The sequence below is a fragment of the Elephas maximus genome, chromosome 24 (assembly GCF_024166365.1).
Source record: "Elephas maximus indicus isolate mEleMax1 chromosome 24, mEleMax1 primary haplotype, whole genome shotgun sequence".
NCBI classification, from domain to species: Eukaryota; Metazoa; Chordata; class Mammalia; order Proboscidea; family Elephantidae; genus Elephas; species Elephas maximus.
Window position 1 is genome coordinate 23814706 of NC_064842.1, and position 18317 is coordinate 23833022.

The 18317-nt window shown below is 38.6% G+C and overlaps 1 protein-coding gene across 1 annotated transcript in view; it reads right to left on the bottom strand.

Moving 5' to 3' along the window:
* The window catches only part of FMN2 (formin 2), a 402560-nt gene that overhangs the window by 151572 nt on the left and 232671 nt on the right, over nucleotides 1-18317 (bottom strand). Inside the window, exons 9-10 of the mRNA XM_049867986.1 lie at nucleotides 2221-2312; nucleotides 1927-2056 (exon numbers count right to left, since the gene is read on the bottom strand). Coding sequence (XP_049723943.1) covers nucleotides 1927-2056; nucleotides 2221-2312 — 222 coding nt within the window. The remainder of the gene's footprint in view (nucleotides 1-1926; nucleotides 2057-2220; nucleotides 2313-18317) is intronic.

Genomic DNA, 18317 nt, shown 5'->3' on the forward strand with positions numbered 1-18317 from the left:
ACAGGATAAAGAACAATTTTTCTCTTACACAAGGTTTTGCTTGAATCATCTTAAGTCAGTGGCTGGTATTCCCATTATACTAATAGTTATGGGTCACAACCAGATGTTGTCATTGCTCATTATAAGGTATATTTTAAGAGCAGTATCTCCAAAATTCATTTTAAAAAAGTAGTCACACACCAACAAGCATTCAGGTGTACTTTTGTAAAATGAGAGATATCCATCTGGTCGCCTGTCTATGAGGTAACTGTAAAAACAAACAAACAAAAAAGGCTATAAACTGAGAACTACAACATAATATCATCGCTCTCATCTTAATTTTATGTACCTCTGAAGCAATACAATTTTTTGGCAGTTGTAGGAAAATAAAAGGTAGTCATAAAAGATTCATTTCCAAAATTAGATTTACCTCCCCCAAAAGTTTGTTCACTTAAAAAAAAAAAAGTTTAACCTGAATTTGCATTTCACTTCCTCTGAAAATATGAGTCTTTAATAACATCATTCCATTTTTTAAAATGATTTACCACACCAGAACAAATGCTAACATTGATTCTTGACAAATTGTTTCAATTCTTTTAAAACATTTTATTAAAGTTTAGGTGAAAGTTTACAGAGCAAAATCAGTTTCCCAATCAACAATTTATACACAGATTTTTTTCATTACATTGGTTGTAATTCCCTCAATGCGTCAGCACTCTTCTCACTTCCACCCTGGGTTCCCCGTTTCCATTCGCCCAGCTTTCCTGCCCCTTCCTGCCGTCTGAACTTTGTTTTTGAGTACAAGCTACCCTCTTAGTTTCCTATATTTCAATGTTCTGAGTAGCTCATTCCTCACGGGTGTTATTGCTCACTCTATTAGGCCTGTCTATTGTTTGGCTGAAAGGTGGGTTCAGTTCCAAGTTTGAAGGTTGTCTAAGGGCCATAGTCTCTGGGGCTCTACCAGTCTCTATCAGACCAGTAAGTCTGTTCCTTTTTTTTTTTTTTTAAATGAATTTGACCTTTGTACTACACTTTCCTCCCACTCTGTTTGGGGCCTTCTATTGTGATCTTAGTCAGAGCGGTCGGTAGTGGTAGCCAGGCACCATCTAGTTCTGATCTCGGGCTAGAAGATGCTATGGTTGGTGTGGTCCATTAGTCTTTTGGACTAATTTTTTCCTTGAGTCTTTGGTCTTCTTCACTCTTCATTGCTCCAGACAGGGGAGATCAATAGTTGTATCTTAGATGGCCACTCACTAGCTTTTGAGACCCCAGTTGCTACTCAACAAAGTAGGAACTAGAACATTGTCTTCATGGTTATGTTATGTCAACTGACCTAGACGTCCCCTGAGACTATGGTCCCTAGCCTTTAATCCCGATAACTCAGTCCTGTGAGGTGTTTGGTTATAGCGAAGAAGTTTCCATGACTATGCCCCTTGTGTGCTCTATTATATACATGGGTATATCTGCACAATGTATAAATGTGTATGTAGAAATATCCACTGCCAATTTGTGGTAATCATTTATTCTTTGTCTTTATAATAATACTTATCTTCTGTTGAGTCAGACAGCTATTCCTAAATCATTTGGTTGGAATAACTATGAGCAATTTGTTGAGCAGTCCCTCCAAAAATAAATAAAATGCCTTCAAATTGCACTCATTTGGAAGTGCGATGCACGAGAGGCCAAGGCAGAAAACACAGACACTCCAAAAGCTGATATGCACTGGCTGCATTTTAGCGATGCCCTTCTACAGCCCCATGTGCCAACCTGGGCATTTGCTTTGATCTTGGGGCACAATCATAAAATACTCCATTCCGTGGGACTGCTAGCTTTCCAATGAAAAGAATCCTTAGAGCCAATAAGAGGAAACATTTTGAAATCTGAACATGACTGAACTAGATTAAATATGAGAAATGACGTTTCAGCTTTATATGGACCAGAACCCACCTCACACAATTTCTGTAGTAATTCCAGTTTGCGACGAATGGAGCAAATGCTTTCTGAAAATGTTGACTGGAACAGGATGCAAAAGACTCGCTCTGAAAAGTTGGGGATTAGTGACAGTTCATAAAGGAACCTAAGGAAATAAAGCCAAGTTCAGAGGAAAAATATAATTCATATAAACAAATGTTTATCCTCTCATCATTCATAAAAATTATGCATTTAAGACACATATTTTTTTCTAAACGGAAAGAGTCCACTGTGGCATGGACGACCTCACAAGATTATAAGGGTGCTTACTGTTCAGGTTTGTCCAGAGACTTGGTGTTTTCCTTGTCTTTGGATGATCGGCCGTGCTTTTCAATCTTTTCCAGCTCGTCTGACTGCGCTCTCTGGAAAAACAAAAGCCGAGCAGCTTTTCAAAATCTGGTCAACTGAATCCCTTAGATAACAGTGATCTTAATACAGCAAAACTATATATATTTTCATATTTCTTAGCATCTGTTTGTGGTAAAACTACTTAATTCATGAGGCATTTTAAAGTGTAAATATGTTTAATGCAAACCAGATTATCTCCAAATCTTCGAAATAATGTTATTGACTATTAGTGATCTGCAAAACACTTATTCATTCAAGTATGCTTTAAAACAATATACTGTTTCCTATCCTGTTATTTTGGCTGTTTATGATAGTCTCCAGAATGCAAGACTTTCACTTTAAAGTGGTATTTATTACCTAATTAGAAATCAATCAAGTTAAGTTTGGAAGTTATTTGATTCTGAAGGTTTTTTAAACAGTTTTAAAGGAAAAAAGTACTTAACTATTGTAATCATTGTTATTGCTATTTGTATTTTGGAAGAAGAAAAGCACAATTGAATTATTAAGTCATGGAACAAAAATAAAAGTTTTGGTCCTCCAGTTGAATTTTCAATTCAAAAATGACTCCAGACTTATTTTCTTCCTAAGTGTCTTCCTTAACCCTTTATAGTCTCTCAAGAAAACTTTGTCATTCTAAACGTGTTTCTTTATGGAGTATCTTCTGCATTTTTTTTTTTTCATAAGGTGGAAGACTTTACCCACTTAAAGAAGCACAAGACTACTCATATTTATAGAGTGTTGGCATGATTTTCATTTGCAGTCTGGCCTTTATTTTACAACTCACGAAGATGTCTCAAAGAAGCCAAGACACTATGTTTTCTAAATGCATTAAGGAACGCGAGTGGACTACCATATCTTGAGTTTGAGTCCAGTCCTTAGAGCTTAAAATTCCTTCAACGTTATTTTTTGTTTAACAGAAAAGCAGCTCAGCCAAGAACTTCTGTGGAAGACAGAGCCTGAGAGATTTCTAAAGAATCAATGCAAGCTATCTGAACAACACTATGTTCTGCTTTGTATTCACTGAGTATTTTGAAATGCATGTTGCCGTTATCGGGATTAACTAATAAAGACTTGTTCCCTCTTCAGAAGCTTCTTTTGACAAGGAAAGGGGAACTGTGACAGATCAGCCAAAGAAAAAGGTGATCCTCTGGCAGTTTGATAAATTCTGCGTTTGGCATGTGATGCATCAAAAATATACAGAGAAATAAAGGAGGTACATTCTATTGCAAGTATCCCAACCTACTCCAAAAATTAAGAAACTTCTTCTAGAATTTCAACTGCATAGTGATCTTATTATTTTATTTTATTTTTTTTGCCAGTTCACCGTGGCCCCCCTGAGAATTTTGGTATTCATCACCTCATTTACTACCTTAGTTAGCTATAAGTCACCCCCACAGATATTTTCAGAATACCACTTAAAGACTCATTACAAGATGGCCTTTTAATAATGACCATGTCCATCTTTCGCACAGATTGTTGACCAAGGCAATATTATAAAAGAATATTAAAGTTAAGAATACTGATAACTCAAGAGTTGTTTTAAGACACAGAGTTCCACACCAAAATACACCATATTAAAACTTCCAATCCTATAATCTCCCCATTCTCTTGAAAGAAACAAGAGCTTCTACCAGAGTGGCTGGCTAGTCATTTCCAAGGCCAATCTCTTTCTATAGCCAAAACCTCTCCAGGTGGGTGGGGGGAAATCTAGTTTGCAACAATCTGGTAAAGTGATTATTGGTTGGTTGGTATGATTTTGTTTTGTTTTGTTTTTTGATACTTTGACATGGATTCAACCTAGCTAAATGCTAATCCCAGGGGTTGAATGACTAGAAGCCCAGCCTATGAAATCAGTAAATGCCCCAGGGTCTGAAAAAAGCAATCTCAGTAGGTAGCTACAGGAGAAAAATAAAATAAAAATGGCCAAGGTAAATTGTAGGAATAATTAAAGATTTAAGAGAAGGATAAGATTCCTCTGCGTCTTCAGTACAAAGTGATTTTCAGGCTCTGTTTTTTTATTTTATTACAAAGTCATTTCCCAAACTATTCAGTACGTGTGAATTACATAACACTCTCTTAGACCCTTTCTGCTCCCTTCAGAAAGAAACAAAGCTGTCTTGGGCTGGCAGTGCTGCTTTACAGCTAGCAGAAGAAATTAACTGTCGCTATATACCCCATAAACTCCTTTCTTTTGCTTCCCCACCACCATGTGTGTACACGATGCTGCCTTCTCCATTCTTGTTCTCCCTGGAGCTCAGTTAAGACCACCTCAGATAATCTCTGTCCCTCTCACGGTCGTATATGTATGTGCGTATGTGTGTGTATACATGCACACACATGGAGGGGGAAGGGTCACATGTATATACTCTTATCTACTTAATTTTTCCCTTTCAACCAATTCAGAAAAAAAAAAATACTGTTTTTATTCGACAAACTCAGCAATGTGAGTGACACACTTGAAACCACACATTTTGAAATATTAGTCATCTTAAAGAAACCGGAGCACAAATTTCTATAGCCCTCGACACATCTTAGCTTTTATCGACCCCACAAACTGCCGACACCCAATGAGCACTCATTGTTTACACAGAGACTATAACTGGAGAGTAGTATAGTTGCAGTTTTGTTTTCTACAAGATTTAAAATAGTCATTTGTAGGCTGTCCCAAGAACCAAACTGCTACTTTGAGTACAGTTCTATCAAAAATAAGTCAGAATTGTCAAGTGACAATTTTCAAATAACTTCCTCTCCTATTTGTTCAGTCTGTCTGGCAGTGCTTTAAAAGAAACTTCACTAAAACATCATTATTTGTTTAACAGAAAAAAATCAAGAGTAAATACAAAAAAAAACTTATTAATTCACTTTAAATAATAAAACTCATTACACATTAATGTAAACAATATATTTCTTGAAAAATAACTTGTTTAAATTAGTAGAGTGGCATTCTTTTACATTTTTTGCAACTCTCCTTAATGTCTTTAATAGCTAGATTCTCATATCTGCTTTTGCATTCAGTCTGCGGTGATAGGTTGTTCTGGCTGAAGTCTAACAACAACAACAACAAAAAACCCAAACTCACTGCCATGGAGTCGATTTTGACTCATAGGGACCCTATAGAGACCCTATAGGACAGAGCAGAACTGCCCCACAGAGTTGCCAAGGAGCACCTGGTGGATTCAAACTGCCAACCTTTTACTTAGTAGCTGTAGCACTTAACCACTACATCACTAGGGTTTCCATAGGAAGTATAGGGAACCTCTAAACCCTTGGTACTTCCTGAGTGTACTTGTTATTCCTGGTGAGCCCCAACCACCACCTCTGATAGTTTATGCTAACCAGAAGATTCATGGTGGGTCCCTTAATAGTTTATGCTAAGGAGAAGACTCAGTATGGGGGCTGACCTCACCAGAAAAACCAACTAACTATGTGATTAGAAGTTTGGAGTTCTGAGCCTGACATCCAAAGAGAGAAAGGAGCGGTAGAAATTGAGATCTATTTATTGTGTGGCCAACGATTCAATCAACTATGACTTCATAATAGAGCTTCAGTAAAAAATTCTGAACACCGAGGCTTGAGTGAACCTCCCTGATTAATTGGCAATATTCTGTGTCACACATCAATATACCAAGAAGATGCATCCTGACTCCATGGGGAGAGGATAATGGAAATTTCATGTTTGGGACCCTCCCAGGCCTCACTCTATGCATCTCTCCCTGTGGCTGGTTCTGATTTGTATCCATTTTCTATAATAAAACTGTAATTGTTCGTATAGCACTTTCCTGAGTTCTGTGAGTTGTTCTAGTGAATTATCGAAATTGAGAGGTTAGTGAGAACCCCCAAATTTGTAGCCCGCTGGTCAGAAGTAAGGGTGAGGGTGGCATGCGGTCCCCTGCCTGAGGTTATGGCTGGTGTCTGAGATAAAGATAGTCTTGTGGAAGACTGTACCCTTAACCTGTGATGTTTGGCCTAACTCCACGCAGTTGGTGAAAGATGTCATTTGTACTTTTTCTGGTAATTGTGGATATTCTTCTTTGATACTACACTAAAACTCAGTAAATAGTCATTTTTTAAAGGTTAGCTGCAATGTGGAATCTGAAACTGTATCAACCAACATTTGTACTGTTACATGAAAGTCTATTTTTTGTCTTCAAATAGAATGACTCTTTATACTGGCATGACTTTATAACATCATGCACTGATCATACGGAAAATATTGGTTCAACGAGTTATGCAGATCTTCCAAAATGCTGACACGTCATTTTTTTTATAGTTTTTTTTTAAAAAGGCGATTTTTTTCTTTTTTTTAATATCACCACTGATCTCATCGGAAAAGTCTTTACATACTGACAAGCTGTCAAGTTCATGGTGCTGGATACAAGTTTCCCATTTTTTAAAGATTTTTACTGTAAATTTTATCATTGACTTTTATCATTGGCAACAAATACTATCATTTGTTTTCTCAGAAGTGACCAGTTCACTTTGCTCATTTTCAAGAAAATGTCTGTCAAATACCCAGGTATGGATGACCAGTATGCCACAAAGTTTTTCAAACAAAAATGGCGTTCAGTGAAAAGAGGGCTAGTTCAGTTCACAACTTAAACAATCTCACAAACGCTTTTTCTCAAAATAACCACTGTACTTTGGTATGCAGCAGAAATGTTTCATGTATACTTTCCATTTTGTCACACAGAATATTAAAGACACATAATCAAGAGCTGAGATTTAATAAAATTAATACATTTTACTGCTTTGACTAAGACACTCTTGAATGAAAATGGCTTTTTTTTCACATGAAGTGTGTGTGATTAAGAATTACAATGACTAATTGTACAGTTTGCTGCAACTGCCTTGATTCATGCTGAGATGTCAGCATTTTTTACCCACCATTGCTTCTGCACCATGAGTGCAGATGTCTACAACATGAAAAAGAGGCAAATAACTCCCATACAGGAGACCCACGTTCAGTTCCCAGCCAATGTACCTCATACACAGGCACCCCCGTCTGTCAGTGGAGGCTTGTGTGTTGCTATGATGCTAAATGGGTTTCGGTGGACCTTCCAGACTAAGACAATCTAGGAAGAAAAGCTTGGTGGTCTAATTCCAAAAAAATAAACTAATAAAAGCCCTATGGATCACAACAGTCTTATATCATTGTACACGGGGTTGTCATGAGTCGGAGGCTGACTTGATGGCAGCTAACACAAAAGCAACATCATTATGAAAACAGTTTTTACTTTGCAGATCCCTTGGGAAAGTCGCAGGAATCTGTAAGCATCCATGGACCACACTTTGGGAACTGATGATTGGTAAAAACTTCTTCTCCAGTTGATGGTTAAATTCTCTCTTCAACATCCCCAATCCTTAAACACTTCCAGGGACAAAAATTCACTGTCTCCATCAACTCATCATTACATTTTTAAGGAACACTAATCCCCTAAAAATTTTTTCATATTAAACAGAATTATTCCCTTTACTTTCATCCATTGGTCCTAGGTCTGCCCTTTGGGTCAATTCTAACTCTTTTTCAAATATTTAAGAAAGCTAAATTGTTCCTCCTTTGTGTTCTGGGCTAAGTACCCTGGTTCTTTGTAATTCATATGGCATAAATTTGTGTCTCTTCACAATCATGTGGCTCTCTGAATATGTTTCTGATTACTTACAAATGAGGTACCCACGAGAGAATGCATTTCTCCCAAGTGTGCTCTGAACCTTGCATGGTAGAGTCCAATTCTTGACTCTACTGTTCTAGAAAGATTGCTTCTGTTAGAGCAGCCTAAAATTACATACATCTTCTAAGGTGCCCAAACCACGCTATTAACTTCGAGTTACCAGTAGACTAAGAACTGTGAGGGTTTTTTTTTGCGTATTTATATACTGTACTCTTTTTCTCCTATTCTGTATTTATGAAGTTATTTTAGACTTGAGCATAATAACTTGTTTATATTAAACTTTATTTTTTATACAGTCAGTTATTTGAAGATTCCTATAATTGAGATCACAATTTTGTCACCCTTCTGGGCAAAACAATACTCTGGGCCAGGTTAGTTTGAGAAAGCTTCATAAAAAGAAAAGCTAAAGTCTGTGTTTTGAGGAATATGTTGGCTCTAGACAGATGGAGAACTACATTCATTAACTTGGCTCTGTATTTGCCCTGCTTCTTGCATTCCCACTATATATACCCACTCATTCACATCATCACATCAGATCTTATGTCTGGAATATGCTTCATTCAGTTTGGCTAGGGGCTCTTGATTTGGCTTAGGTATAATGTCCTCTAAAAGCCTGGCTTGACCACCTTGATCCTCAGATAATTAATCTCTCTCCTAGGCAATAGCACCAGGGCTTATATCTGATTTGTTTTTTGCTACATTTACCATGGTCTTACTAGTGATATGTATATATGCCTGCTTCTTCTACTGACTGCAGTTTATACTTCTTGAGGACAAGGACGATGTCTTGCATATCTCTACGGCCCTAGGGACTAGTATGATTCATGGTATATCGATAGGAGTCAATAGATTTTTTCTTTTTTAAACAATGATAAGTTAAATCAGTAACTGAACGGAAAAAAAGAAGGCCTTCCAAGTCAGAATGAAGAAGTAGAAAGAGGAAAGATAATAGAGACTGGACAACCTAAAAAACATGCAGGAAATAATGATATGCAGACAATACCCAAAACCCAGTGCTGTTGAGTCGATTCCAACTCATAGCGACCCCATATGCAGACAATAGTACTTATTTATCATTATATTATTTATCAGTATAATGAGAGCCCTTATGAGGAAATGTGAACTCCAAAATAGATAGCTATAAATGCATAAGACAGAATGGGTCATTTCAAATGCTAGTACACAAATAAGGAAATAAAGAAGTAAGCAAGCAATGCCTAGCAAAGACACATATGAATGTACTCATCCATACACTCATTCAATAACTCTACTGTGTACCAATCATTCACACCATATGCAGGAATACATATGTGTGTAAAGGCACAAGAATAAGGCCTGAGACACAATAGGTTTTTTAAGCAACGTTAATTACGACTGCAAGATTCTGCTCTTAAAAGACACCATAACCAATAGTTTCTTGTTCACCATCTTGGCTTTATTATTACAAAACATGAGGGAGCAAGAAAAAGTAAGTTATTTTCTGCCTGCTAAGGCACCAAATAACTTACTCTGACTTTACATTTATACCAGAACACAGAGATGTATCAGAGGTTATCTAGATAATTACTGGCTTCGTTTGACCTTCAAAGTAAATTTTGTCTCATGTCTTCTTCTCTGCCCCACCAGTTGTAACCATCAGAATTGGTCTTAAAAAAAAAAAAAAATTACAGTGATTCGTTTATCCATTCACTCAAGGACCTATTGTTTACCAGGCATGACGCCAACCAGAGGGGATAAAGGTAATATAACAAGTCGCTCGTAACACCACTTGTGTTTGTTTCAACATTCTGCTGCTTCCTTCTTCCACTGCTTTTTAAAACTACCTGTATATACATGAAGGGGACACTGGTGATCTACCCATGGTTGACATTCACATGGTTCTTTCCTTATACCAATGGAGATGGGAGTCATTTATCAAAATAAGTTCATTCTTCCTTATGTCCAAAACCAGGGGTAAAGTGGCCAGACAGTTACACAACAATTAATTAATAACATAAAGGAAACAAACCTTCCACTCTTAGTCATGTTCACTTCCAGGCAGAGTCGAAGATCCTTTCTAAGATTAAATCATTTCAGTCTTTGATGCTACAAGGATTATATTTTGCCTACTTCATTTCTTGTACTGCACACCCTTTCCCATTCCCAATATTGTCATCTACAGAAGATTTCTACCAAAATATTCCATTCTCAAGATTTACTGTGTCTGTCTAAAAATGAAATGGATCCCAGGGGCTGCTAGCCTGAATGCAATCACCAGTTACCAAAGATTCTCAAACTCAGGCACACTCTTCCCTCCACCACTGGCCAGTACAGTCCCAGATTATTGGCTGCCATCACTGATTTCACCAAATATTTTGACCTCCACTAACCCAGACCTAGACACTCACTGCAACTGAACCCTACTATTCCAATTCCTGAGAGTAACTGTAACTTCTCCAGAAAGAAAGAGATGGAGAGAGAGGAAGGGGACAACAGAGGGAGGTTACAGGGTGAGGTATTGAGACTGACTGCTTCCATTTATGCTGCCAGAACCCATAATGGTGCTAAGCAAATATTTTTCCAATGGTGTTCCAAAGAACACTCACTTAGATTCCTGAGATTCATTAGGAATTGTTAAACGATACACGTCTTTCTCTTGAAGACTCACAATGCTATATACTCTTAGAAGTTACGAAATTATACAATTAAAAAGACTAATTTTGTTCAACAGTGTTCCCCGTATTTAACGGATCACATAACTTGGGTGTGGGGGTGTATGTCTGTGATAAAAGAGACAGGCAGAGAGAAAGTGAATGTGAATTGTGATAACCCCAAGCAGCCAGTGTTCTGAGGGAAATGAAGTAGAAAAGCTGTGCCAGGTCGGGCTTTTACCAGTTCTTTTATTCAGCTTCTTTCTGATTCCACAGTGTAGCTATTCTAACTCTTTCCTCGAACATCATCACCTCTGTCACTTTTATGTTCATTAGGTGATCCTGTCTCCTGCTATTGCACCCTTTGGTTATATTACACCCCCTTTCCCTGGGCCTCTTCCTACCCCTCTGCTGATCCTTTCCAGTACCCACTGATAGTCTCCATCTACTACCTGGCCACCATATGACAACTTATCTTCAGACCCTGTTTCTCCTGTGAGCTTCACATCCAGACATGCAATTACTTTCTCAGTATTTTTACCTGCATATCTTATGAGTATCTTGAATAAAACACCTCTAAAAAGAAACTCAAGTTTTATTGCCCAAAACCTTCAGTGATACCCATTCCAGTAAACTAGACAAGTAGCCACCCAGCCACCCATGCCAAAATGCTGGGAATCATTCTGGACATCTCCCTCTACTTCACTTCCACGTTAATTAAGCACTGAGTCTCAGGTCCATCTACTTCTCTCCATTTCCACTGCCATCCTTTTTGTCCAAACTCCTACCATCCCTCAAGTGAGTTACTTTAATATCCTGCCTGGTCTCCCCATAACCATCCTTGGCTATCTCCAAAATACGTTCCACACAGTACTCAATGTAATGTGTTTTAAGATGCAAATCAAAACATGTATACCCTACTTAAAACTCTTTAATGGCTAACCATTTCTCCCAGAATAATACTGCCCATCTTAATATGGCCTACAAAGTCAACATAGTGTACTCCTTCCCTCCCTCTGCGTCATACCTCATGCCATTTTCCACTTGCTGAATGCACTACATTCCACTCTCAGTAACTTTCCTTCAGTTCCTCAAAAAGATCTGCCTCATCCTTCATAAAAGCTGCTCCCTGTGCCTAAAACATCCCTTACACTTCTCACCTTCCATACCACCCACCATCTCCTTGTTCCAGCTTCAACTTCTCTACTTTGAGGCCTTTCTTAACCTCCTCATCTACAGTGAATCCTTCTAGTATAGGAAGTCCTCAGGTTAGGTACCTTGGACTTAAGTACAACTACGACTTGCCCTTTAATGTTATGTAAATTTGCCCTCACTTTGAAACTACTGAACCAACCCCTCCCACCAACAAACTCTTCATCACAATCACCTTCACTTGCTGCAAAAGCAGCTTTTAAATCACTGAAAACTCTTTGAACTTTTTCTTGCATGAAATTCACTGTCCTCCAGTCAATTCCGACTCAGACCCTATCGGGCTGAGCAGAACTGCCCCATAGGCTTTCTAAGGCTGTAAATCTTTTATGTAAATCTTTCTCTCACTTCTAGCACTAAAGTAAGGCTAAATAGGAACCATATGCACCTGTTCCGACTTACCTACAAATTCTTAAAGACAGAGTTAGGAACAGACCTCTTTCGTAAACTGAGGACTGCCTATTAGATATCCTCACTGTGAAAATGTGCTTGTCCTTCACAGCACATATTACAACTATAAATGAACACTTATTTATTTAAGGTCTGACTCTCATATTAGAAAGAAATTCCATGGGCACAAGGATAAAGTGTATTTTTTTCATCATTTTTTTCCCAAAGCACAGAGCACAGAACACAATGAATGAAATAAAACAAGCTCTAGTAACTGTCCAATGAAAGAAGGCTGAATCAATGAACGGATACATCATATTGTTTATAAATTCCCTCAAACTCCCCACCTTTCCTAACATTGTGTCTCTTTGGTTAGTTTCACCTTTCCTTCTGTCTCTCCTTTCTGCAAGAGAAACAGTAATTACCAGGAGTTGAAATAACGGGGATAGTTGCATTGGGTGTCTGGTTTTGGGGTGGTGGAGGTCAAAATATTTGGTAACATCAGCGATGACACACCCAGGATTTTGAGGGAAGACTGTGCCCCAAAGGAATAAAGTATTCTTTCCCAAATTGTCCTTTATACCTGTGCTTTAGTTCTTCCTACTCTAACATCATCAGCAATCTTAGTCTTTCTACAACTATTCCTTTCATTTCTCCATTTCTTTACTAACCTTTGCCCCCTTGTCCAGGAATATCCTCAAGTTTACCAAAAAAAAAGAAAAAAGAAAAATCCTCTCTACCTCCCTCCTTGCCCCTTCACCTCTCCCTCTCCCTTTTTGAGAAAATATCTCTAAGGCATACCGAATTCCTTCCTCATCTTTTCCTCATTGCAATCAGGCTTTTTTGTTCACCTTTAAACAACTCTCACTAAGCTCAACAGTGATCTTATTAGGGCCAGCAGTTTCGTTTATAGAAAAAGTAATGTTGCTGTTATTGTTAGGTGCCATCGAGTCAGTTCCGAATCATAGCTACCCTCGGTACAACAGAACAAAACACTGCCGGATCCTGCACCATCCTCACAATTGTTGTTATGCTGGAGCCCACTGCCTGTCAGGCACCCTGTAAAGTGTTTCACAAATATAATCTCATTTAATCATCACAGCAGACCTAACGGATAGGCAGTATTATTTTCACCATTACTATTATCATCTTCATCATACCTATTTTTGTGATGAGAAAGTTGAGTCTTAAAGGCTCATCTAGTAAGTGGAGGAGCCAAGGTATGAACAGTGTTTGAGGGGCTCTCAACGCTTCATCTACTGCTGATGCCAGTGGCTCTACATCTATGTCTTTTTTCAGAATGTTCTGCTGAGCTCTAAACTACCAAGGCCCCCACGTCCTTAAAAACCAGCATGGGAGCCAATATGGAGTCTTATCATTCCTTGTTAGTCCTTCCTCTTACAACTAAAAAATCCTGAACAAAATACGACAAAGATGGAAGACTCTGTAAGATGGAAAGAAGAAGATGGACTGGCCAGAGCTCTAGGGACTTGAGGAACAACATGGTGGTGAGGTGCCTGGGTTTTCTGTGTGCTAGAAAATGAGCAAATAACAAATAGACATTTCACCGAAAAGAATATGCAGATGGCAAATAAGCACATGAGAAAAATGTTCAACACCATTACCTCTTTAGGAAAATGTCATTTATAACCACAATGAGTTATCATTACATATCTATTACCAAAGACATTAGAACAGTTCAAAAAAATAGTGAGAATACCAAATGCTGTCAAGAATGTGGAGAAATTGGATCTCTCATATGTTATTGTTAAGAATGTAAAATGGTACAGCTACCATGGAAAATAACTTCGGTAGTTTTCTTAAAAAAGCAACGTACACTTACCATAGAACACAGCAATAGCACTCCTAAGCATTTATCGCACAGAAAATTTATGTCCACACAAAGACATGTACACAAATGTTCATAGTGGCTTCACTTGTAAAAGCCAAAAACCGAAAACAACCCAAATGTCTCTCAATGTGTGAACAATTAAACATACAGTGGTGTATTTATACCATGGAATACCACTCAGCAATAACAAGGAATGAAGTACTGACACATGCAACATGTGGGTGGATCTCAAGGCTATGACACTGAACAATAAAATTCAACCTCAAAAAGTTGCATACTATATGATTCCATTTAGTATATTATGTTCTCAAAATGACGGAATTATAGAGATGGAGGACAGATGAGTGGTTGTTAGGGACTAGGGGTTGGGAAAGGGGGGTGGTGTGATTATAAGGCGGTAGCATAACGGATCTTTGTGGTGGTAGAACAGTTCTATGTTTTGATTGTGGTGGTGGCTAAATGAATCTACATGTGATAAAACTGCACAGAACCACAGAGACACACACATGGGCGCATGCATGCACATGCACACATGCACACACACACAAACGAGAGTGCATGTAAAACTGGTGAAATCTGAATGAGGTCTGTGGACTAAGGAAACTGGGTAAAGGCTATAAAAGACCTCTGTTTAATATTTTTGCAACTTCCTATTAATCTATAATTATTTCCAAATAAAAAAAGGTTAAAAAAAGAAAGAAAGAAAACCACTACAGCCAATTGACTATTGGTTTCTTTCTATCCTTAAGTTTTTTCAACCTTTTGAATACACCGTCTTGGCTCACGGGTTCAAATACCCTAGAAAGAAGCATGTTGCCAATCTCTCTCTCCCACGTGCAGTTAAGCAGCAAATCCTGTTGCATCCAACCCTGAAAAAACTCTCAGGAAGATTTCTGCCATTCCAATCTCACTGCCACCCTAGAGCCATCTGACCACATCCATCCCAGTCAGCCTCAATCCCTGCACCTCTTCCAATTCCAACTCCCTTATGCACTATTTTCCAACAACACAGAAGTCCTCACTCAAAATACATTATAGTTTTCCACATCAGCTGGAAATATCCTTTCATCTTTTCTCTCAAGCATATTATTGTCAGAGGCTGAAAAACAACCCCAGATGAAGAGTGAGCTAATTAAATCAGGTGGACACGGGAGAGTGTGTTGGCAACTCTTGACTGGAGGGAGGATGGGAAGATAGAGAGGGAAGCTGGCAAAATCGGCACGAAACGAGAGACTGAAAGGGCTGACTCAATAGGGGGAGAGCGAGTGGGAGAAGGGAGTGAGATGTATGTAAACCTACATGTGACAGACTGATTGGAATGGTAAATGTTCACTTGAAGCTTAATAAAAATTAATAAAAAAAAAAAAAAACCCCAAACACTGTCTCCACTATGAAGACGCTCCCAACTCCCAGGATGAAATAATCGTTCCCTTTTCAGGAGCCGCCCTCCCCTCCCACCTAATTCTATCTCAGCACTTATCGCTTCGCACTGTTATGATTTAGTTTCACAATTGTCACCCAAATTTTCCCAAAAGTGTTCCGAAGAGGTGATGACACCATCCTTGTTTTATAATACCAGCGCCTAAAATACTGCTTGGCACAGAGTAAACTCTATTTTTTGGAAAAAAAAACTTCCGATCTGATGGTTAGGTTCCTTTATTCTACCTGGGTGAATCTACATCTAAGCTACGGTACGGATGAATTTGCCTTTTTGTGTTGGGCTATGGATGGTGCCGCACTTTTCAGGGGGAATCGTTCTGCGTTATCAAATGACTGCTTTGCACATAACACATTCAACAGCTTAGGGGTGGTCTGTACACTATTGAGGAGGCCTGGCTGCACAGTGGTTAAGTACTTGGCTGCCAATCTAGAGGTCGGTGGTTTGAACCCACCAGCTGCTCCATGGGAGGAAGATGTGGCAGTCAGCTTCTGTGAAGACTGACAGTCTTAGAAACTCTATGGTGCAGATCTACTCAGTTCTACAGGGATGATATGAGTTGGAACTGACTTGATGGCAGTGGGTTTGGTCTGGTTTTATATACTATTTGTTGACTCTTACTTCCTCTAATCTTGAACACTAGCTTTCCAAGAGATTTATTTTTTACGGTCCACAGACTCACACATTACAGTCCCACAGATATTTCTTCCCCAGGTACAATAAACAACTGGGTATGTTTAAATACTAAGGGTTGAGGGCAATTTGCAAAATGGTGGCCACATACGCCACAGCAACCTAAAGTTGTACATCTAATGGCTGAACAAAGTCTGCAGGGACCTGAAATCTTGTACTCCTAATTGTATATTGGCAAATATGTGAGCAAACAAAGATACTCAGAGCCAAATACACAGGGGTTACCATCTGGAATCACTCAACTTCTTAAACAAGTTCACTCAAGAAAAACATGATAGGAGTTTTACATCCTTGCTAAGAGTTGACTATTTATTCCTTTAATAAATTTATTGCCCAGTTAAATTTCCGTTGCTGCAATCACGGGCAACAAAGAAGGGAAGGCTGATGACTCTCTCAAGTATTACACATCAAAACCACCAAATGTTATTACTGTTCATGCATAATTGCAAAACAAGAACCAGTTTTAGCAACAACCAAGGCTCTTAGTAGGCACATAAAATGCCAAACACATTTGTTGCCACTGATAAACCTCTGCCCTATATGACCATACGTCGGCCAAACTTGAAAGTCGTATACATAAACTACAATATCCCCAGTCTTAAATCCATTCCTCTAGCATCAGCAGAATAAAGGGATTTAATGAAGGTCTAGTGAATATTTATGGCATCAGGTTGGCAAAATTTATGATGGTTGCTAGCCAACTGCACCATTTTTCTAATGCTTGCCTGCCATGATGGAAAATTCCTGGCCAATGTTTAGTAGATGTGTGTCAAAAGAGATTGTCCTCCCAGGAGAGCTGAAGAGTTGTTAACGAGTGAATGTGCAAGCAACACTTCTGTACTCTACCAAGCTAAAAGGTTTGTTAATGTTCTCAAAGACAGAACAAGAGGCAGATCACAGAAGAACAGTAATTTATGTGAAAACAATGGCTGGTAGAGGCAGACAGGGTACTTATAAACATGTCGGCACCACACACGAGGATGTGCAATTCAAATTCTTCTCAGGGGAGACCTCCTGAGGGACCAAAAAAGCTGTAATAAAAGGAGGGGCAAACAAGTGTTTCCATTATCGAACAAGGTTTACATTTAGAACTAAAACACAAGGAAAACAGCAGCGGGGATCAAAGCTGGTGCTAAGCCTACAGAAAAGTCATTCTAAAAATAATTTTTTTTTTTTTTTATTAAGGACTTACTATCTACTTCTATAAAGAATTTGAGGACAACAATAATAACGTTTTTTCTTCTCCCCATCTCTCTCTCTCTTTTTAAATAGTTGAAACCTTGGGTATCTCTTAGTTTCAGGTCAGTCCATATCGAAGGCAGGAATGTGATTTATATAGGTCAATAGTAGGAACCAGCATTTCTCAGGGAAATGTGAAATCTGGCAAAGGCATAATACAGCAATCCTTCCTCTATTCTTTCCATCCAAGCAATGTTTGCTTTCCTACCTGTCCATGGTTAATACTCTTGGCTGATAAATGAAAGATTGGAGGTTCAAGTCCACACAGACGTGCACTAGTAGAAAGGCCTGGTGACCTACTTCCGAGAAATTAGCCATTAAAAATCCTACGGTACAGTTATACTCTGGCACATATGGGGCTACAATGAGTCGAGGTCGACTGGACCGCAACTGATCTGTCTGACCTACCAACGGATGCCATCTCTCAACTCCCCAGAACACCACAGCCTTTATTACCTACCCCTCTCTTTTTAGTAGTGGGGCTTACAGTGCCTTACGATATATTTTCTGTTAAATTATTATCATAAAGAATGTTAGCCTGAATTCTTCAAAGTTCATGCATATATTAACTACCCAACAAAATTAGACTCACCTTGCAGAAAGAGATAGTATGTACCCAGCTTACTTCCTAGCAGAGTACCATGTGCAAATACATAAGGTAGGAAAAAAAATAATGTATTAGTAGAGTAGAATGGCTCTTAAGGGGGTAGAGGTGTTCTCCCTAGAGGGCATTTGGGAGTGGGGGGAGGTGTTTTTTATTGTCACAGTGATGGGATGGTCTATTGTCAAGTAGCAGGGTCCAGAGATCTTAGACATCTTTCAACTTGTGAGTGAGTCCAGGAAAATGAAGAATTGCCTCATGTTTCTACATGACTTTCATATGTCCTGTTCACATAGGT